The following is a 22,482-nucleotide window of genomic DNA, read 5'->3' on the forward strand; positions in this document are numbered from 1 at the left end:
CCTTTAAAACACAGGATTTCAAATTTTATCTCATATTTTGACCTTTAAAACACAGGATTTCAAAGTTTATCTCATATTTTGACATTTTAAATTCAACATTTCCAACTTTAGTTCATATTTTGACCTTTTATACACAATACACTTTTATATCACAATTTGAAATTTTGACTTATACTTGGCCTATAAAACTCATCATTTCAAATTTTATCTCGTATTTTGACATTCAAAATTTATGATTCCAAATTTTATCCCATATTTTGACCTTTTAAACTCACAATTTTAAAATTTAGCTCTGATTTTTTACCTTTAAAACACAGGATTCCAAATTTGATCGAATATTTTGACATTTTAAATTCAAGATTTCCAACTTTATCTCATATTTTGACCTTTTATACTCACAATTTAAAATTTTGACTCACATTTTGGCCTTCAAAACTCCTGGTTTCTGAATTTTATCTCATATTTTATCTTTTATAATCACAATTTAATATTTTATCACAAATGTGTCATAACTTTAATTTTGTGTTTTGACATTTTGAACTCATAAGTTTGACTTTTTATCTCAGATTTTGAGCCTTTAAACTTTAGACTTTGACTGAAATTGCAACAAGGTTGACAGTTTATGGTTAAATTTCAACCCTGTGAGGCTCTCAGGTTGAAACTAAATTCAGAATCCGGCCCCTGCTGTGACTGAGTTTGACACCCGAGTCTACTACATGCTGCATCACTATGAAGTCAAAAACATCAGCCTTTGATTGTCACTGTACTCAATATGTCTTCTTTCTCTGAAATCTTTGGTTGCTTGCTCAGATTTCCAGGGCTCATGCTCAAACTATTCTCCTCACAGTCAAGTTGCTTCTACTTGTTAGTGAATCTGGCACTTTCTGATTTTCCAACATGAACACAGTCATAGGACCCAGCAAAAGTTTTGCATGCTGGCAGAGAAAGTTTTAAGGATGTGCACATAAAGCATAGAAAGCTTTGAGCGTGAGCAGATAAAGTTTCATACAGGCAGAGAGAAAGCTTCAAATGTCAGCAGAAAAAGATTTATATACATGCAGAAAAAGTTTTGGATACATGCAAAAAAAGTTTATTGTGTGCAAACTGGAAGTATCACAAACAGAAGGGTAGCTCAAAACTTTCTGTATGCTGGTACAAAACTTTCTCTGCTGTTTCTGCTTTCACTGCGCATGCTCTGATTGGACTCAGTACCCTCTATGGAAAAGCTCAAACCTTTTTCTGCTTGTGTTCACAATTTTGTCCAAACATGTGAAATTTTCTCTGCTTGAGCTCAAATTTTTTGCAACTTGTGCTCAAAACTTTCTCCACACACAAACTTACCTTTCTCAGCTCTCACTCAATACTTTTTCCATGTCCTCATGCATACACAGCCTTTTTTGCTTGCACTCAAAATTTTTTCTGCATGCCTAGAATCAGAAAATCAATGAATGGCATTTTCACAAACAGGTAGAAGAAAACCTGAATAAGAGGAGAGTGGTTAAAACAAGAATGCAATAGTTTTTAGCAAGCAACTAAAGATTAGAGACATTTCAAGCACTGAGAAAATGTAAGCACAAGGAAGCAGCTTTGAGCACAGAGGCACGTTTTAATGGAAAGTTTAATACAAAATCTGTGCCCAAAATCAAAAACTTAGGGACCTAAAAGACACCGAATTGGACCCATGAGTTTTGCAGCAATGATGACTCCATACAGAAGTGACATTACTTCTCAGCTGCAGTTAAAAGTTGATTATTGTTTCTCCATAAACATGTTACTGATACCAGCCTTGGCTCTGCTATCATTCTCTGTTTTCTAGTAGTTAAGCTATTCTTCATCTTGGTGTCATCTCTTAGTGTTTTGGCAAAGTTTAGATAAATGGGTACAGACAACATGAAGCAAGTCAAAGGAAAAGAATGAAAGAAAGGGGAAGTGTAGTAGGAAAAGAAGATACGTTGGGCCATGGAGGCACAGGCCGTCACTGCAGAACTCATTTCCTCCTCCTCCTCCTCCTCTCATCCGCTCGGGGCTGCACTCTCATCCCACTCTGTAGATAGAGATGGAGCAGGGAACAACATGCAGGGATGGATGAAGTCTTCAGGGCAGAAAAAGCATAAAAAGGTAGAGAAGCACTGAAAAGAAGACGGAGGAGGGTAGCTCAGTATCCAGAGAGAAAACATGCAGGGTTATACTTTAACAATTACCTTGTTTCTCTCCATAAACATCAGGGCTACATAATAGATAGCACAGGGAGAGGTGGGAGTCTGCGGACGGAGACATGTCTGACATACCACCTCGCTCTGTGTAAACGCGTGTGTGCACCGTCTTCATCATGGTCTTCTGTTTAATGTTTCAGCTTCAGAGCCTGTAGCGATCACACTCACAGCTGCAGGAAACATGCAGCATGGATTGATTTCAGTGAATTAAACTTTTACAGGCCTGCAGTTTCTGTGTCAGTGGTTCCTTTCAGCCTTTGAAGGAACACTACATGGCTGACAGTTAAAGGCACAGCCCTTTATGTTCTGGTTCATGTTCTAAATGTTGCTGTCAAATGGGGAATTACATATCAGTGTTAGACTATGCTTTTGAATGAACCCTAGCTGTTTCTACATCCCCCAGGTTCGTGGAATCAAAGGAGTCTTCCTGGCCAATCAGAAAATCGATGGTAAAGTGACGACTCTCATCACCTATAACAAAGGAAGAGACTGGGAATATTTGGCTCCACCCACTACGGACATGAACGGGAAGCCGGTCAGCTGCAAAGCGGTAAGCCCTAATTTACTGGTCTCCTTTATTTACTCTCAAAATGGAGTTACATTTTAGTGTGACCTTATTGAGGCTACTGTGACATATGTTACTCACGATTTCAGCCTCACAACATATGATTCTGGATTTACTACATGTCCAAAAAAACAGGTCTAGGGATGCACTCACACTAGGCATAGTCACCCCCTACCATGCTGAAGCATGCTGGCCTGTATTTACTGTAAAATCTGGTGTATAACCTTAACTTTTGATGCTTATTTCTAATCTAAAAGTCATCCATCCATCTGCTTATCTGGGTTTGGGTCGTGGTGGCAGCAGACAGAGTAAGTCCACGTAGACATCCTTCTCCCCAGCAATGTTTTCCAGTTCCCCCTGGGGGATTCTGAGGAACTCCCAGGCCAGATGGGATACATATATTCCCTTCAGCAAGTTCTGGGTGTGCCCCGGGTTCTCCTCCTAGTTTGACGTGCCCGGAAGATTTCCACAGGGAGGCGACCAGGAGGCATCATGATCAGATGTCTGAACCACCTCAACCGGCTCCTTTGAATGTGAAGGAGCAGCGGCTCTACTTCGAGATCCTCATCCTATCATTTAGGCTGAGCCCAGACACCCTCCTGGGGAATCTAATTTCGACTGCTTGAGCTTGCGGTCTCAGTCTGTCAAGCATTACCCAGAGTTCATGACTATAAGTGAGGGTTAGAACGAAGATTGAACAACTCAGCTCCCTCTTCTCCACAATAGTACGGTACAACGCCCGCAATCCATCTCATGGTCCATCCTACCCTCACTCATGAACAAGACCCCAAGATACTTGAACTCCTTCACTTGGGGCAGAGACTTATTCCCCACCCAGAGTAAGCAAGCCACTGTTTTCCACTGGAGGACCATGGCCTCAGACTTACAGGTGCTTATTCTCATACCAGCCGCATCGCATTCAGCTGGCGTTCCCCAGCTGAGGAAGCCAGCAGACACACATCATTTGCAAACAGCAGAGATGAAATTCTGAGATCCCTGTTGGAAACCCCCACCCCGACCTAAAGTCCTGTCCTTGAAAATCACAAACAGAATCAGAGACGAGGGCCAGTCGGAGGAGGAGGCCGGGCACACACCGGGAACAGGTCCGGCTTATATAAAAAAAGTCCTAAATATGCCAATATAAAGTGCTGAGACATGCTACATCATTACCACAAGTGCGTGCAGCTGCCACCAACACACAAGACCTAACACCATTAAAAATTCATCCCCACTCATTGTGTTTTGGAAGCTCTCACTTCAGCTCCACTGCTCAGCATGTGCTAGAACATTGTTTCTCAACCTTTTTGTAGTCAAGACATCCTTGCCTCTTAGAAAGTGTTGAGGCCATTGTGCTGCATTTTTTTGTGTCCATTAAAAAATACTGTAATTGTTGTTATTATTATTTCTATTTTTATTATTATGCTGAATGTGTAAATGCTAGCAACATACATTTTGTTGCTTATGGCCATAAAAAAATGTAATAGAATTTGATTTTTTTTCCAACTTTAATTGCATAAAGTTTATAATTTAGTTAATCAACATAGAATCCAAGTAATTAAAACATATTTGCAATATTTTTATTAATTTTTTTTAACAAAATAAGGGTAGGTGTCAGTGTGTGAGTTTTGAGCACATGTAGAAAAAGTTTTGTACACTTGCACAGAGAAAAATCAGATTGGCCTAGATGAGCCTATATCAACTAGTCATGCTCTAAAGACTTTAAGATGTACTCAGAAGTTTTGCAACAATAATGACTCCATAGATTTACATGAAATTCTGAAGGTCCTGGGGAAGATTTTTTGACCTTGCTGGAGCCCCCAGAGTGCTCGTTTCTGTGGTTCATTCACTACTATGCCGAACTTTCCAACACTTCATAAACCCATTAATCTAACGTATTCTTCCCACACAGTTAGAGACATGCTTCTGTGCATTCAGGAGGTCATCAGTCTCTGCTGGTCTCTGTTGAGCTGTAAGCCAACAGATAAAGCTCACCGTGTTTTCCTGGTTCACTGACACATTAGATAACACATCTACTCTCTATTTATGTCTATCTGTGTGACTCTTTGAAATAAAGCTCTCTCTCTGAGTGATAGAGGTGAATCCAGGTGAGCAGATTTCCTTTCTAAGGTCGTTATGTTGACGTATAAATGAGGAGGTCAACACCAGAGTGAAAAAACATCACTTTGTGTATCAGCGATGGTAAACAAGTCTCGAGCTGATGGCCATGTCTCCTTTCAAAGCTGTCAGCTGTCAGAAGTGATGGTTCAAATAAAGGATCAGAGCTTCTCTCTGCGGCACTGTCTCCCTATGTCAGGTGATGCATGGATATCAGACTGACGGTGACTCATTGCTCCTCGCCGTCTCGACCCGCAGCGGTAACTTTTGACAAGATGAATGGAAGAGCTAAGCAGGCGTCTCACACACATTCCTCAAAATACAACACTCATCCCTCATCCTTTAACTTTGTGTTCGTTTCTGGAAAAAAATCCCGCCTGACAAGCCTCCCGGTTTTGACTGATTGTTGCTGGTAAAAGATTGCCTCTGCAGATACAAAGTTTGAACATTTTCCTTTGTAATTGTGTTTGCAGTTTTGGAAGTTCACTTTAAATGGCTGCAAGAGTACGTCAAAATTTGGAGGAGTTTGTATTGCATTTTCTCAATTTTTTGATCCAGCTTCCATCATCATTGATTTATGTTGTATTGTTACCGTCGGTTTTATTGTTGCAGCCAGGATGCTAGGCTATGCAACGCTACAGATGGCTACGGTTTTCCATGCAATTTAGGGAATTTTCACCCAGAAAGCCTCCATGTTTGGCACTATTTTGCAATGCAACTTGTGTGTCGTGTGTTCTTCTGCCTCAGGGTGTTGTCATCTCCTGACCAGCTTTTCTGGTCTGCAGGCTTCAACAGAGACAACAACAAACCTTCTCCAATGATCCAGCTCGATTAAGTGAATTTTCAGAAATTTGGGTCATCATTTGTCATTAAAGAGACTGAAGAAGAAAATGGAGGGACCCTAAGAAAGACTTTACAGGTCTTTGGAAGTCACTCTTAATTGCTAACTAAATAAACTAGGCACTTGTCGTTCATGACTTGAAAATTTAAGCGTTATTTTTAAATGTACTTTATCACACTCTGAGTGCATTTTCAACAGCAAGACCCACTGCACATCATTTCCTCTGTGTGCCATTTCCCAGCGCTAGCTCTTAGCATCGGTAATGTTTACAATGCTGTGGCTCAAACGCCTACTGCCTGCAAGGCTGTACATAAGGAGGGATAAAGGGGAGAGGTTTCTGGGGCCCAGCCAAATGAGGGGCCCATGGAGGTCAGCAAAATCACAGTCCATTGTAAAGTTAAGCTGTGATAACTATATTTAATATATGATCTGAATAATACCCACTCTTATCAAAGACACAAAAAATGAACGTAATTATTGCTGTAGTACTATATATATATATATATAGAGAGAGAGCTAATGTTAATGTGTATGGGCAAATCAGCTAATGTTTTTGGAAATTAATGTCGAACTTCATAGCTTCATAGCTAAGCAATGATATGCACAAATGTGAGGATGCCAGAGAATAAAGGGGTCAAATGTGGCCCTTCGTCCATTTTTGATCAGCTAATGCATTCGCCCGTTTTTGTGTTTTTCACTGGTGAATCCATCTTGCAAAGTGCCAGAAAGAAGAAATCCATCTGGTCTATCAGGTTAGCAAATTCTAGAAATGAAATTAAATATGGCCAGCATGAGATGATTAAGCTTATGCTAAAATGTATTGTACTTTTTTAGTTTCAACGCTAAGCAGTGCTACCATGTTTATTCTGTAAACAAACATTTTGACAAGAAGATATCTTGATTGAGAATGTCCTGATGGATTACTGCAGCAAATAGCAGCACCAATAGCATTTCAGGGATAGAGCCAGCGGTAGCCAGGGCCAAACAGGGCCTCCTGAAATCTGATTGGCTCCCCGTAATCCTGACAATGACTATTTGCCTTGTCAGCCATTTACAAGCTGTTAAGGTGAATTAAATCTCTAACTTATATTGGATAAGTCTTTCTTAAATATCCTCAAGGCGAGGAATATGAAAGTGGCCCCACCATTCTAATATATCTCTGTATGTGGCCCTCATTGAAGAAAATTTGGACAACCCCTGGTGTGCTTGGACTTTGCCCAGCTTACCAGGACTTCTCAGCGTTTGACAGTACGCTCTCCTCTCCTCTCCACATCTGACGGCTTTTTACATGAGTGATTCATGATAGCATCTGAATAGCTGTGGCGCACGACACACTTCCTGTTTGTTAACCGGGGATCATTAGACATCAGTGAGTCATTTTGTACACTTGCATATTTCTTAGTGTTGATCAGTGTTGAACAGTCTATTGACAGAGTCAGTACTCTGATGCTCTCTTCTAGCCCTCAGTCAAGGTTTTAGACCAGACAGGTGTGACAGTGTATCGTTCGTTAAATAGTCAATGTAAAAGTCAACATCATAAAATCCATCTCTCTGACTTGGTTTGGTTCCCTAACTAACACACTAGTTTCAAACGCTTTCACACATATAAAAAAATCTGTTTCTATATAAGTTAATAAATGCCTGATGTGGAAAAAAATGATTCCTTAACCCGAAGGATTGCCTCACAGCCATAATGGCTGTTCTTTGTACCCATTCATCATTTAGACCCCACATGTGTTTGACTAAGCTCTGGGTTTAAAAGAAGTGGACTTCATCGTGTTATTCATGATACAAAGTTAAATGTTATCTTTTAAAGAACAGATTTCCTTCAGCCCTGCTTATGAAATATTAAAGAACCAGGATCAAGATCTGCTCTTCCTCTCTTTTTGTCCAGTTTTATTCTTTCACTTGAAATGAATCAGCAGCTGTTAGAGACTTGAGCCAATGTTATATTTGATTAACAGCTCCATATTCCCATTACTGGTCTGTATTTGCAGCAGGATTATCAGGTTTCTGTGTGCTAAGACTCATTAAACATGACGGAGTGGGGGCTGTAAGTCCACCTTCTATCTCAGTGAAGTGATACTCTGACTAAAATGTTCTTCAAACATCGTCTTAGATGGTGGAACAGTGTGCAGACGGTGGGAGAATGACACTTTTATCCTCACATTAAATCTTGCCGTCATGTTTCTGCTCTGTAGCCGGACTGTCACCTCCACCTCCACCTGCGCTGGGCAGACAACCCCTACGTGTCCGGGACGGTCCACACCAAAGACTCTGCTCCGGGGCTCATCATGGGTGCTGGTGAGTCTCTTTGACCTTCTCTCCTCATGACATTTCTAAAGCTTTTTACTCTCCAGACGCTGTGTGGGCTGCATTCCACCAACAAGGATAAACTTTAACACTATGATGCAACAAACTTTAAAAGTGGATTTAAACTCAGGAAACTCAAGAAAAAACACATCTTTTTTAATCTTCATTTTGAAACACTTAGAGTTGTACACTTCTTTTGAAGCTTGAGCAGCCATATTGCTGATGATTCACAAGGTATTCTGGGAGATTACCCATACCAATTGTTTTGTCTCTGGAAAACATCAGTTTAAATGGCCATGTCACCCCAGCACTTCACTCTAGCACTCCAATCCTGCAAGAAAAGTTGTGTCTGGGAAGAAGCCATTACTCCAAAAGCAACATAGAAAAGCCAGGTTATAATGTGCATATGCACACAGTGACAAAGACCTTAATTTTTGGAGGCATGTCCTGTGGTATGATGAAACTAAAATGAAACTGTTTGGCCATAATGATCATCGTTACATTTGGAGAAAAAAGGGGGAAGCTTGCAAGCCTGAGAACACCATCCCAACTGTGAAGTAAGGGGGTGGCAGCATCGTGTCGCGGGGGTGTTTTGCTACAGGAGTGACGGGTGCACTTCAAAAATAAAGAGCATTATGAGGAAGAACATTATGTAGAAATGTTGAAGCAAAATCTCAAGACATCAGCCAGGAAGTTAAAGCTTGGGTACAAGTGGGTCTTCCAAATGGCCAATGACCCTAAGCATACCGCCAAATTAGTTAAAATGTGGTTCAAGGACAACAAAGTCGATGTTTGGGAGTGGCCATCACAAAACCCTGATCTCAATCCTAGAGAATATTTGTGAGCAAAGCTGAAGAAATGTGTGTGAGCAAGGCGGCCTACAAACCTGACTCAGTTACACTAATTCTGTCAGGAGTAGTGGGACAAAATTACAGGAAACTCTTGTGAGAAGCTTCTGGAAGGATACCCAAAACGCTTGACCTAAGTCATACAGTTTGAAGGCAATGCTACCAAATACCAATAAAATGTATGTAAACTTCTGACTTTGATGAAAGTTATTCTGCTCTCCTTGGCTGTGCCAGTTTAGTTTTGCTGGTAGATAAACAGTTGTTTGTGAAGTGAGCAAAAACTGTAAAAACAAAGAACATAGCACGTCACGAAACAGTGTTAAAATAGCATTTTCACTGCAGTCAAACAGTTTAACATGTCCTTACATGATGCTCTAACTAGCACACCATCTGCATTAATCTCACACAATTTCAAAAAAGGTCTGTTAGCTTGATGCTAGCATATAATTAAAAATCCCATATACCAACTAACAAAAATTAGCATTGTGATCGATTATTTTTTAACTATTAAAACGTAAACTTTAACTCCACATTCCTCAATGCACAACATCAAAATTAGTCCTAAATAACCAAACTTATAGGCACATGTTTCCAACACCCTTAAAAAACTAGCTTAGACAGCTAACATTAGCTGATATTAGCTGACTCCAGTCGGCCACTTTGCTGCCACGGCTTCTCTCTGGACTTAACTATGGTAGCCATGGAAGGACAAAAAAGTCAGACCTCAAAAACAGCTTAACTGAATACAGAACTGTTATGATGTCATAACATGACCCTAGAGGGTGGCAAAAGGTAATAAAGATTCATCTCTCTCATTATTCTTATTCTTAGCAAATATAAATAATGTTGGTAATCCTGACTGACCTAAAACAGGAAAAGTTTAGTCGGATTAATGTCAGACAGTGAGAAAAAGAAGGTTATGTGCCTTTTATACAGTGTATGTAAACTTCTGGTTTCAGCAGTAAATAAGGACTGTGGGAAGTGGCATGAATAAGGACTTCTACTGATTAGAAGTATTAATAAAGGTATCTTTAGCCTTAACATTTATTCACAATCTCCATCCTTTATTACAGCTAAATCTGAATCTGTTGCACCAAATCTTAAAACTTAAGTTCAAATATGATCAAGTATAAACTTTAAATTAACACATGAAGAGTTTTGTTTTTGAAAAGATTTCTGCCTTTTAAGATGGATGGGTGAAAATATTTATTTTGTTGCATTACAAGAGGCCCTATCAGCTGATAACAGTGTCTTTGACAGTGTTTTGGTCTCATCTGCACATGCATGTCTTTGTCTCTGTGTTTCTCATTGAGGTTTGTTTTTTAATGGATCTCCTCTAACTCTCGATTACATGCAAACCGTCCGTATGACTGAGCTAAAAAGTGGCACTCCTCTAGAGACAATCTTCCATTTACCCCAGAAGAGCTCTGACACGAGTGTTGACTCCATCCGTCTGTGATGTTGGAGGATAAAACCACAGCACTTCATGCCTGAGCTCTCTAACACACAGAGGAATCCACTGAACCAACAGTGATTTTACTTATTGAATACTTCACCGTGTCTGTTTGTGAGCGGGGGAACGAGACATTCAGGTCATGCTTTTATTCTCTGGTGAAGCATGATTCAGCTGGGAGAAATACAAGACAGAGAAGAGAAGGAAGACTGTGCTGTGTTTAATTTGGGAGACACTGGGACAAAAATATTTACCAAGATTGTCAAAATCATAAAAGTCATGACAACTGAACCAAAATGATGTTTTTTAATAAGGACTGTGGCCTTCAGGGCTCTGAAAGGACATCTTGGTTCTGCTGGTTCAGGCTGGAGTAGCAAAGAGTTCAGGCCATTAATCCCTGATAATTGGACACCTCATTAGGCATTAACACTTACATATAAGTTGTTGACATATAAGCTGTTACATGTAAGTATTTACGATGCATTTGACAGTGAAAGCAAAAAAAAAAGTTTTTTACATAAACGCTTATTGCACATATATCTTTAGTTTGTCACAACTTTTAGAGCAGCTGAGAAATCCACATTTATCACATCCATGTACTCAGCAGCTCTCAACGTTTGGGTTGTGGGACACTCAGAGATGCCTTAAAAATGAAGAATTTTATTCAATTAATTTCAGGTGTGTATTTATATGAAAAGATGTGCATAAAATTAGTTAAATGGAAAATTAAAACATGGTCATTAGGTGAGATTTATGCTGATCTGCAGATAGATTTGACTGGGCTCCTGATAATCTCAGAGAATTGGCCCTCCTCAGCTGTGATTTATTGATGATATCAGTGCACGAGTGTTTTATCAGTAGCATTGGTGCTAGCATCCTGAATAACAGGTACCTAGTTTTGGAGCTCAAAAATGTGTCAAACTGTTATGGGGTTCTGATGTCAAAAGTGTCTACTTGCACCACTTTTTAACAACTTTCCCCACCCAATATTGCCACTATTATTTGCCAATTTCTATCAATTTTTGCACAGTTTGGATCAATTTTGCCTCATTTAACCCTCTTTTGCCACTTTATGCTAATTTTGCCAATTTGTAACCTTTTTTCATGACTTTTTCCCACCCTTTTTGGAAATTTTAACCCATTTTTGCCAATTTAAACCAATTTTTGCAAATTTTAAACCCTTTCCAACACTTTTTTCTCTGTTTTTGCCACCTCTACACAAATTCTTCCCACTTTTGGCCTATTGTCGCCTCTGTTGACCCATTAATGCCACTATTAACGCCCATTTTTACCCATTTTAACCTCATTTCACTCTTTGTTTTGCCCTTTTTTGCCATTTTCACCCATTTCTTCCAATTGCTGCCTAGTTTTCTTTCTCAGTTAACCTCTTTTGTCAGTTTAAACCACTTTTTACCACTTTTAAAACCCATTTCTCCATATTTTCGACCTATTTTTGCCACTTCAAACCCACTGCTGCTACTTTTAATCCATTTTTACCACTTTAAGCTAATTTTTGCCACTTCTCACCAATTCCCGCTACTTTTAAAATCCCATTTCACTACATTTTCTGCCATTTTTTTCCTTTTTTGACTAATTTTAATTCTGTTTTTTAAAAAAGGGACATATATTTTGAAGAAGGCAATATACTATGGCACGAATGAGTGAAACAAGATATTTCTTGCTTTGATAAGAGTAGGTCAACTATAAAATATGGATATCACAGCTTAAATCTACAATGGACCAGGATTTTGCTGACCTCCATGGGCCCCTTAGTCTGGCTGGGTCCCGGAAATCTCTCCCCTTTATCCCCCTCATGGGCATCCTCGTCTGCCCATGACTATTCTTGAATGTTCATGGCTGTGTTCAACCACCTTCAGGTACAGTGGGGGTCCCCGGTCTGTGGCGCCTCTTTTTTGGGGTCGCGGGCTGAAAAGGTTGAGAACCCCTGCTGTAACTCATATAAAATAAAGGTAGATAGAAGATCATGGCAAAAGTGGACACTGTTGACTTCTAATGTCAACTTTCATTCAAAAAAGCAGGTATTTTAGTGAAATTCTACTGCAGTAATGGTGGCGTGTCAGCTCATCACAAGCCTATCTGACATTGTCTAGACAAATCTAAATGTCTTTTGCCATTTTTCAAATCCTGTCAGGTTTATAGAGTCGGCTACATTCACTCTTCCCATGTGAGAGGCTGCAAAAATAAAAGTGATAAAGATTTAAAGTGGAAAATCCTCCGTCCGGAGTTTTCTTTGTTCTGTTTCTCTCTCTCCAGTCTCCTCTCATCTGTTGTCCTTGTGCTCCTCCTTCTCTTTGAATCTATTGTTGTTTTTTCACGCCTCACATGAGCTGCCCTGTCTGATGAAACTTTCAACTCCTCACCTGTCCTTCAGGTAACCTCGGCTCCAAGCTGGTGGAGTATAAGGAAGAGATGTACATCACCTCGGACTGTGGGAAGACGTGGAAACAGGTACATTGTATATATATCCTCCATGGATTCTCCTTTTTCCTTCTTTAAATTCAGCTCCTCACCTTCCCTACACTCCACATGCTCTCATAAAACTTACATCAGTCCAGTCTTTGTGTTCCCCACAGTGTGGCTTCTTCAATTTTACATGTTTCTGTCCAGTAACACCTCTAAAAGCTTTCATGTTTTCTGAAAGATCTTGTTTATTTCTGTAAAAGGTTTTCGAGGAGGAGCATCACATCCTGTATTTGGACCACGGTGGAGTCATTGTTGCCATAAAGGACACCTCGATCCCCCTGAAAATACTCAAGTAAGATCGCTGACGTGTAGAAATGCTAATGTCAGACCTTTTTAAATCATTGGAATAAGTCACTATACTCTTCAACAGGTGTGGTGCAGGTTGAAGAGTTAGAAACAATTTATAGCTGGTTGTTCAACAAATTAAAGGAGAAATTTTTCCATCCAACCTCGATTGGGAAAAAAACCTTTCCAAATAAAAAAGCTTTTTATCGAAGTTTTGAAAAACCTGCTCATCCATTACTTTTAATTGAATTACCCTGAGGTTACAGTGTATTTACTGGATCTCCAAAATAAACCATTGAAAACCTAAAATTTTTTCTGACAACAAAACACTAAGGAGAGGAACGCTGAAAGCTTTCTGTGACAAAAAAGATGTTTTCGCTCTACTCCTGGTCTGCTTCGGTATGGGTATGCAATCATTACGGTAGTGTTGTCCGATGTATCCAGGGCCTGCTGTTAGCTTGGATGTGGCTGCCAGTTTCGTGTTAACTGAACCAGTTTTCTTGTTAAAACCAGAGCAGAGAGCCACACTGAAAGCTTGTCTTGGTAGAGAAGATGTTTTAGCATGTCTCCTGTAGTGATGTGTCCCCCTCCTGCACAAAAGAGCACAGAATAAAGGGAGGATATTTCCTGCTGCACCATGTTTGACTCAATGTGTGTGTGTAGGTGCATGTGTTTGTGTGTGTGTGTATGATTTTTAAACAATCAGAAGCGATTAAAGAAAAGAAGGAGGGGTGGGGGAATGACGTTGCTCAGGGCTCCATCTCCACTCAAGGCCGGCTCAGACTACACAGTTTTTTGGTCATTAATGACAGCATCATGTCTAACTATGCAACAAAAATCTCTGTTTTGGCTGGAAACTTGTCGTACAAATCTGGCTGAATTTGTGTAGTTTGAGCCAGCCTTCAGTCTCCACAGAAAGAGAGAGAGAGAAAGAGAGCGAGAGGACAAAACGTAACTATATAACCAGTATGTAACCAGTAACTATATATCCCTTATAAATAAGGACTGGTACCAGGTTGTGTAACATAGCTTTCATACAAAACATAATGTAGAATTTAGTCCTTCTTTAAGTTTTATGGTTATTTATTGTCCCCATGCTCTACTCTGCCAGAACACACAATTCAGCAGGCCCCCCAGATCGTTGCAGTCAGCCATATACTAGGTTTTAACCTCATCTTTTTTTTATTTTATCAGATAGACATTTCATGTTATCTTACCCTAAAGTAAATATCTGTTTTTGTTGTTTCCCTTTGATTCTCACCCTGAGTGCATATGCAATAAACTTTTTTCAGATTATTATTTTTTTATTACTTCTTGTCTGTTGGTTTCTCAACCACAGCCCCCTTTCCTCTGTTAACCCATCATAGTATGAATTCTCTGGCAAATTTACTGCTTTTACAGAAAGTTGTGTTACATCTCATTTTTACACCCAGAAAGCCGCTGAAATGCGAGATTAGCTTTGTGCTCTACTGCCTCATCGTATGTGATCAGCTGTTTGGGTCCAAAATGCCAGATATACTGTAGCATATAGTTGAGCCAGCATTGTTTTTTGGCCTGCTTTTCCCTTAAACTCACTAAATAATTCAGAGAAATTATGTGGCGCTATATAGCCTAGCTTTTCACAGCAATTTCTTATTAAAGGGGAAACACACACTAAAATCTCATGTTCATGGCACTACTTTGGCCAGGTGCCTCATACGACACAACTTCAAAAGATCTGAAATGTCCCTTTAAGGCACATTTTTACCTCCGTCAAGGAGGTTATGTGATCGGGTGGGTTTGTTTGTTTGTTTGTTTGTTTGTTTGTTTGAAACAACTCAAAAAGTTGTGGACGGATTTTGATGAAATTTTCAGGAAATGTCACAAATGGCCATGGAGTGATCCGGATCACCGTCTGGAGCCAGGAATTTTTTAAAGGATTCTGTGCTATTTGGAAATAGGAATAATGGTAGAGGTCTGCGCTGTTACCACTTTACACCAGGAGATGACGGACATGAGTAACTTCAATCCCAGCAGCATTTTGGGGGTGTTTCTGTTCAAAGTTTTGGAGTTTATAGAGTTTGAAAGATGCACGCCCTGTTGAGGAGACGAGTCGAAGTGTAACAGAGAGAAAGACAGGGAATTGTAGCGAGAATACTCACAATGCTGGGAGGAATAGAGGAATATTCACCCTCTGCCATGACTTTCAGTCATATGGTGAGACCATGGGTGCTTCAGTCATGGCAGTCCACATGTAGCGAAGCCAATGTTTTGCCTCACCGTGTCTCCACCCCACCGGGGAGGGAGTAGTCGGCAGATTAGATTTTGGGAGTGATCCGGATCACCGTCTGGATCCAGGAATGTTTTTAAAGGATTCTTCACTATTGGGAGATGGCGGAGGTCTGCGCTCTCTGAGTTCTTTTGTAGTTATTGTTGTGGAATAATCAAATTTAGATACTAAAATAATGTGTAATGTAGACTTTTGATCTAAACTCTTTGCACCTGGGTTCGCACCAGGACTTAGTTAGCAAAATGTAGATGAACTTGACCCAAACTACTGAGGGCCAAATGCTTTAGACCGTTGGTCTACTGGTTGTGTATTGGGATTGAGTTTCCTAAGAGGAATTATGACCCAATTTTTAAAAAAATTTCTTACCTAAATGGACCCAAATGGAACAAATGTACTTCAGCAAAGGGACATCATTATGAAAGAACATGCACACATTGAATTTACTCCGTTTTCTTGAGGCAATATGGAAATGTAAAGGGAGATTTAAAAAAAGGCAGAAATATTGGGACAAATGCTAAAATTTACTTACCTTTTGCCATCTTTTTTTCCTTGTACGCATTTCAGACCGTCTGTAAAGAGCTTAGCAACCCACTTGTGGTTTCCAGCCCACCAGTCGAGAGGGATGTCAAAGGCTGATTTTTTTAACTCGAATTAACAACCTACAACTTCAGTTGAAAAAACTTAATTCAATCACTCGTAAGCATTTGAAGATTTTCTTTCAAGTAGGTCTAACAGCTTCTTTTTTCAAAGTGTGAGAAGTGACCCATAAAAGCTGAAATATAAATGCATGACATGTTGGTTCAGGCTTCAAAGCTCCACATCAGCTGAGCGGTTCTGTATATTTTCATAGCAGAGTCAAAGATCAGTTAGTTCCCCAGTCCAGCAGTGTACCCTTCAGAATCATTTAAGATCATCTCTCTCCTCTCAGCTCACGCAGACCTTTTCAAGCTCAGCACGATGTTATCTCATCGACCTTAATAAATAAGGATGAAATAATGAGAAACCACAGATAAGAGAACATCCAGGAAAAAAAAAAACATTTATCACCCACCCAAATCAAATGACCTTTCAGACGGGCGCTCATTCGTCTCTAGGTGATAGACCGCTGAGCGCTGTCCTCTCCTCCCTCCTGCCTCAGATAAATCAATAGCACCAAAGGCTCCTGGTGCAGTTTGGAGGAAACTCTCCCAGCAAAGAGCCGTGGAAGTATGAGCTCAGATTTTCACACTTCATTAGGCAAAATGAGCGTAATGTTTTCAGCTCATCAGGTGCTCAGATTCCTGGCTTTACAGACACTCTTTTGGAAGCATAAAGTCTCCTTTTATTGGAGTTTCATGACCTCCAATAATTCACTCTTTCTCTAAACTGCTCCATAATGGAGAACACATTTCAGCTGTGAAGACTAAAAAAAGCATTGTTCCAAGGCCAAGAGGCTCAGGATAGGAAAGCAGTGTTATTCCAACATTTTGCACACTGATTTATGGCATCTACAGCGCTCCTCTCCGTATGACGCCTTCACTAATTAGCTGTCGTAATCGTCTTTATTGTAAGACTGCAGCTGCATTGTTGTGTTGGCTGTCTGTTCTTTTGTCCGAGGTTATTTTAATGTTTGACTTCAATCATTAAAAGACCATTTAATAGCCATTTAAAGCCTAATCCTTTCAATAAATCTTAATTTTTATTAATTATGGTCAGAAAAGGTTTTAAAAAGTCAAAATGTGTAGCCATATTTCTACAGTAATTTGATTTTTTTCCCCCCAGCTTGCTTACAGTGTTGAATAAAAGTGGTATAAACATTAATACAGCAGAGTCTTATTGTCCTTTAACATCTGATCTATTTACCAAAATTTCTAGTGCCATTTATCAGTGATTTAATGATACAATATGGTACTCTAAAGAGGATTGTATCATCAGTGCCTTTCTCCAGTCATTTCTCCCTCATTATGAGAAATGTATCAATGAAAACCAAATGTTGAATTTTTTTTGTTCAGAAATTATATATAATGTAGCTTTAAGGGGTCACAAAAATGGACCTAGGGGACCCGATTTGGCTACTGGGCCTCAAATTGAATAGCCTGGCCATGTTGCATCGTAATGGACTTATTGTTTTGTATCCTTTCCTGCCCTGTTGTATTATATCATATTGTATCAGAACTTATTGTATGGTGTTGAGTAATATTATTTGTATTGTATCGTATTGTATTTTGTCATACTCATCATATTGTTTCTTATCACATGAAGTTGTAATCCTGTAGTATTGTTTTGTATCCTATTGCATGATAACGCTTCATGTTTGGGTGCATGCCTTTGTACTAAGTAAGTGAGCAAAGTGTGTTCACACTGAGAAGGGTTCTTCAATGTAGTTTACTGCTGGTGCTGCAAAACCATCCAAGGATTAGCTTATGTAATGGCTGACACTTCACACCCTCAGTGAACATCATGTTGTTGACATAGCAGATATTGTACTGCTAGCATGCTAACGGGCTAGCTAAGGATGCATCAGATAGCTAATGTCTTATTAGCAACAGCAGCATATATCAATCAATTAAAAGGCATTTAAGGCAAAATATGTTCATTTTCTTTAGGGGAATGATGGTCAAATTAAATGTAAGTGGCATAAATTTAATAGAAGGTGAAAACAGCAGTCTGATTTTGGCCTGTTTACAACTTGCAATAAAAGAAGAAGTAGAAGAAAATATTAAAGGCTGTTTAACCTTTGTCATGTCCTGGAAGTGCAGAATGGCAGTACACAATTTGGGGCAATACTAAGTCAGTGGCTGTGTCCGAAATCACTCCCAATTCACTATATAGTGAATACACCATGTTGTAGTGAGCATTGTTATTCACTATATAGTGCACTCATTCAATCCCATAATGCATTTTGAAAAGTAGTGAACAACCGATGCTCAATAGCCCAGCAATATTTACCATCATGCATAGCGGTTGCTGCTCTCAAACATGATGGACGAATGAGAGGAGCACAGGAATATATATAAAAACTTCAGTACTTTTTTGTTCGTTGGTTTTAACCAAATCTGTAAGAAAATGTTAAAGATTTAAAACGGTGTAACTCTGAGGATTACAGACCATCATCTTTAAAAATAAGTTAAATTACACACAAAAATGTACACTAGTTTGGCACTAAAGACACAAGCTTTTTATCTATTGGTTTTTTATTCTTTTGGGGGAAAATATATCACATTTAGTATCGGTTTTCAGTGAAATTCTTAATTTCGAACCCTAGCCATTGTCATCGAAATCTACTAGCCGTTGTTGCTAAATGTTTTAATTGTGAGATGATGATGACGTCATTTCCCGCAGCCGGAGTAGTGTCCGAAATCATTTTTGTATTTTGCAGTTGAGACCACTATATAGTCCACTATATGCTGCTCACTATAGAGTGGATAGGGAGTAGGGAATGAGTGAGCGGTTTTGGACAGAGCCAGTGTGATTTAGTGCTCTGTACTAGATTTAAGTCTACTGTAATACACCATACTTACATAACACACTAGTTGTCTTGCATAATGTTGTGTTTTGTACTATCCCAGTGGTTCTCAAATAGTGTGGCAAGACTGGTGTGCCTTTAGCCAAGTCTTGGTGTGCCACACTAATTTGTTCAACCATATACCATTTTGTCAAGGAACAAGTGATTTGTGGTCATAAATAGTTTTTCTTTATTGGCAGTTGTAAATTTTCACTTATTGCTGTTATTCATATGTGGCTGTTCTGGAAAGGAGGAGCTGGGGTGGAGGCAGGTTGTAAAAAGTGGCCTGGAGAGGGAGCAACAAAACATAGCCAGGTTAGAGCAGTTTAAATATGGCAGATTGAGTGCGATTAGCCAATAGCGTGCTTAAAAGCAAATCAGCTGGCTGACAGCTGACAATGGCTTGCTTTAGATCAGCTGATCTCATATAGCAGTGCTTGACTTCGTGGCCTTCCTGAACTAATGCTATACTGCTCTACTGTAACATGTTTTTAAATAGGCGATTTTGAAGATATGGATTTGGTGAGCCTTGAAATTTTGGCTGGAAGTTTAATGGTTGAAAACCACTGTACTATCCCGACTGCATACTGTAGCATATCTTAGCCCTTACTGTGTTCACACGCTTAGATAAAGCTAAGAGAGATTTTAAAGTCTATGGTTTACAGGCTTTAAAGTTACAGATATATGCAGCCTATGTTCTGAAAATGTATGTTATAGTGGTTTTAACCTTGTCTGCTTTACTGGTGTAGTTGGAGCTTTAGTATAGTAGTTAGGGCAAAATGAATGTTTTGTGGCGTTCCTTTTACACGAGTCTGTGTGGCTGAGTTTTAACACCCCAGACTGAAACAGGCTGAGTTGACACAAAATCAGGGAGAAGGAGAAAGAAAAGAACAGCAGTACAGAGATGAGGACATGGCCATCTGTTGTAAGAGAGGAGTCTGGAGACTGGATGGTGCTTGTCTCAGTTAAGAATCCTTCTTGACTCCAAATGCCTCTCAAAATGAAGCCTTATGATACTCCAAAAATCTCTGCACACCCTCCGAACACGACTTCCTCCTCCACTGGGCCATGGTTTTGATTCCTCCTAATAATTACAGCGTGTTCCTATGCGTCAGAAGGTTATCTACAACATCGTGTCTCGAATCAATGCCTTTCTGACAGCCTCTTGAAAAACAGCTCATCTTGACTTTTGACAAATGTTCATGTCAAATCATTTCAGATAATTCTCCAGCTCCTCTCCTCGAATCACTCAAAGTCAGAGGAGTTATTTTACCCTGGGTAACTCGCACAATGCATTCATATCAGTTAATTAAGAAAAGCTAGCGGGCTGAGAAATGAGATGCCACCACAACACGCTGCCTGGACAGGATGGTTTTCTGTACATTTATGATTTATGAACGTTTTAGGTTTCCTCACGGAGCTGGAGAAGTGGAGTAAAGGCTGATGTGTGGTGTAGAGCATAATTATAACTTAGGCCTGCTAATCTATTTGATTACAGGGTTATCACTCCGTCCATTTCTAATGACTCCGTGGGTATTAGCTGCAGGAAATGAGATCTATGTAATTGGATGGGTTACTGAGGACGGCGGCATGTAGAGGGCTGCCGCCTGCATAGGCGGTTTATATACTATGCTTAAGGGGCATTCACCTTCCAAGCAAGTGTCCACTATGGTCATCCCTTGGTGGAAAACCCTCACTGTATCTGCCCTGAATGACCACAGGTAAAGTCAAGACAAAAAAAACTCAAGGTCAGAGCCTTTTCCAGGCCACCCAGGCTGCTTTTCCAAACTTTTCCCCGAGAACTTTTAGTCTGTTAATTGTCATTGTCGTCTCCTCGCGATAACTTATCAGCGCCATCAGATAAGCTTATTCTCATTCCCACGTCAGCAATGTCCATTCAGATGCTTCAGATACCCTTCAGTGTTTCTGTGACAGACACCAGACATCACCTAACTTTGTTTTGCTTTTTGATGACAGCAATTCCAAAAAAGTTGGGGCACTACAAAAAATGTAATAAAAACAGAATGCAGTGATTCAAATCTCATAAACCCATATTTTGTTCACAATAGAACATAAACAACATGTCAGGTGTTGAAACTAAGACATTTTACCATTTCATGAGAATTATTAGCTCATTTTGAATCGATGACAGCTCAAAAAAGTAGGGACGGGGCCATGCTTACTGTTATGTAACATCCCCTCTTTCTTAAACTGTCTGTAAATGTCAGGGAAGTGTCTAGACCAGTCGCTGGAATTTTTGAAAAGAATGTTGTCCCATTCTTGTCTGATGCAAGATTCTCACTGCTTAGCAGTCCCAGATCTTTTTTCTTTTCTGATGCTCCAAATGTTTTCTATTGGTGAGCTCAGGACGTGGACTCTTCTAGTGTGAAGCCATGCTGTTGTGATGAATGTGGTTTCACTGAAATAGTCAAAGCATTGTCTGGTTGGGAGCATATGTTGCTCTAAAACCTCTCTCTACTTTTCAGCATTGATAGTACATTTCCAGATGTGTAAGCTGCCCACGCTATAGGCACTAATGCAATCCCATACCATCAGAGATGCAGGCTTTACAGCTGTGCCAGGATAATGAGCTAGATGGTCCCCTCTCCTCTTTAGCCCTTGAGTTCCATAATGTATTTCAAATTTTTATCCATCTGACCACAGAACTGTTTTCCATTTTCCCTCAGTCCATTTTAAACAAGCTTTGGTAAAGAGAAGATTGCAACATTTCTGGATCCTGTTCACACATGGCTTCTTCTTTGAATGATTCAGTTTTAACTTTCATTTGTTGAACTGTGCTGGCAAACAGTGATTTCTGGAAGTGTTCCTAAGCCCATGCAGTGATTTCCAGTACATAACCAAGCCTGTTTTTAATGTAGTGGACCCTCAAGGTCCCTTCAGCCTTTTTCAGCCAACTGTTTTGAGACGTGTTGCTGCCTTTAAATTCAAAATTAGCTAAAATGATGCCTCAGTTTGAATATTCCATTGTGAATAAATAATGGGTTCATGAGATTTTACAATCGTTGCATTCTGTTTTTATTTAAGTATTCCAACTTTTTTGGAAGTGGGGTTGTATATAATTCTACTTTTTCTCCTTTACTTAGTTTTGCATGATACCCACCAGATATCTTTGGATAACGTATCTTTGTCCCCTAGATGGTCTGGGCCCTTTTGGGTGCTGCCGGCCACCCAAACAGGGATCGGGTTCATGCGCCTCATTTCAGGCCTGTCCCTACTGCCAGGGAGCACAGAGACAAGAGGAGGATTAGCAAATAGGTCCTTTGCAACAGAGTTGTGTGGATCTGGTGGCCTGGTTGGACCTGCAGTTGATGAGACAAGGACTGTAGTCTTAATATTTCAGAACTATTTTAGACCCTGATATCTTATTTAAAGATGTTTAACAGTGGCTGTAACTGTAAAAAATGAAAAATTAGATAAAAATAATGGATACAATGAGAGCTTCAGTGAGATTGTAACTCATCCCATGTTCCCACCTCAGTACTCCTGATCAAGTGCTACATTTATTTTAGAAAACTTTCCAAATCATCAGAACCATTCCCCCTCTGATTCTGCCTTTGGGGACATGTTGAAGAGGCTGTTACACAATCTGAC

At 39.8% G+C, this 22,482-nt stretch overlaps 1 protein-coding gene across 6 annotated transcripts in view; it reads left to right on the forward strand.

Moving 5' to 3' along the window:
• Nucleotides 1-22,482, forward strand: part of sorcs2 (sortilin-related VPS10 domain containing receptor 2) — a 543,426-nt gene that overhangs the window by 487,475 nt on the left and 33,469 nt on the right. For all 6 annotated transcript variants that reach the window (XM_041779627.1, XM_041779628.1, XM_041779631.1 and 3 more), the window contains exons 10-13: nt 2,617-2,763; nt 7,936-8,038; nt 12,741-12,817; nt 13,033-13,124. In XM_041779627.1, the coding sequence (XP_041635561.1) occupies nt 2,617-2,763; nt 7,936-8,038; nt 12,741-12,817; nt 13,033-13,124 (419 nt within the window). The remainder of the gene's footprint in view (nt 1-2,616; nt 2,764-7,935; nt 8,039-12,740; nt 12,818-13,032; nt 13,125-22,482) is intronic.

The sequence above is a fragment of the Cheilinus undulatus genome, linkage group 22 (genome assembly GCF_018320785.1).
Source record: "Cheilinus undulatus linkage group 22, ASM1832078v1, whole genome shotgun sequence".
Classification (NCBI taxonomy): domain Eukaryota; kingdom Metazoa; phylum Chordata; class Actinopteri; order Labriformes; family Labridae; genus Cheilinus; species Cheilinus undulatus.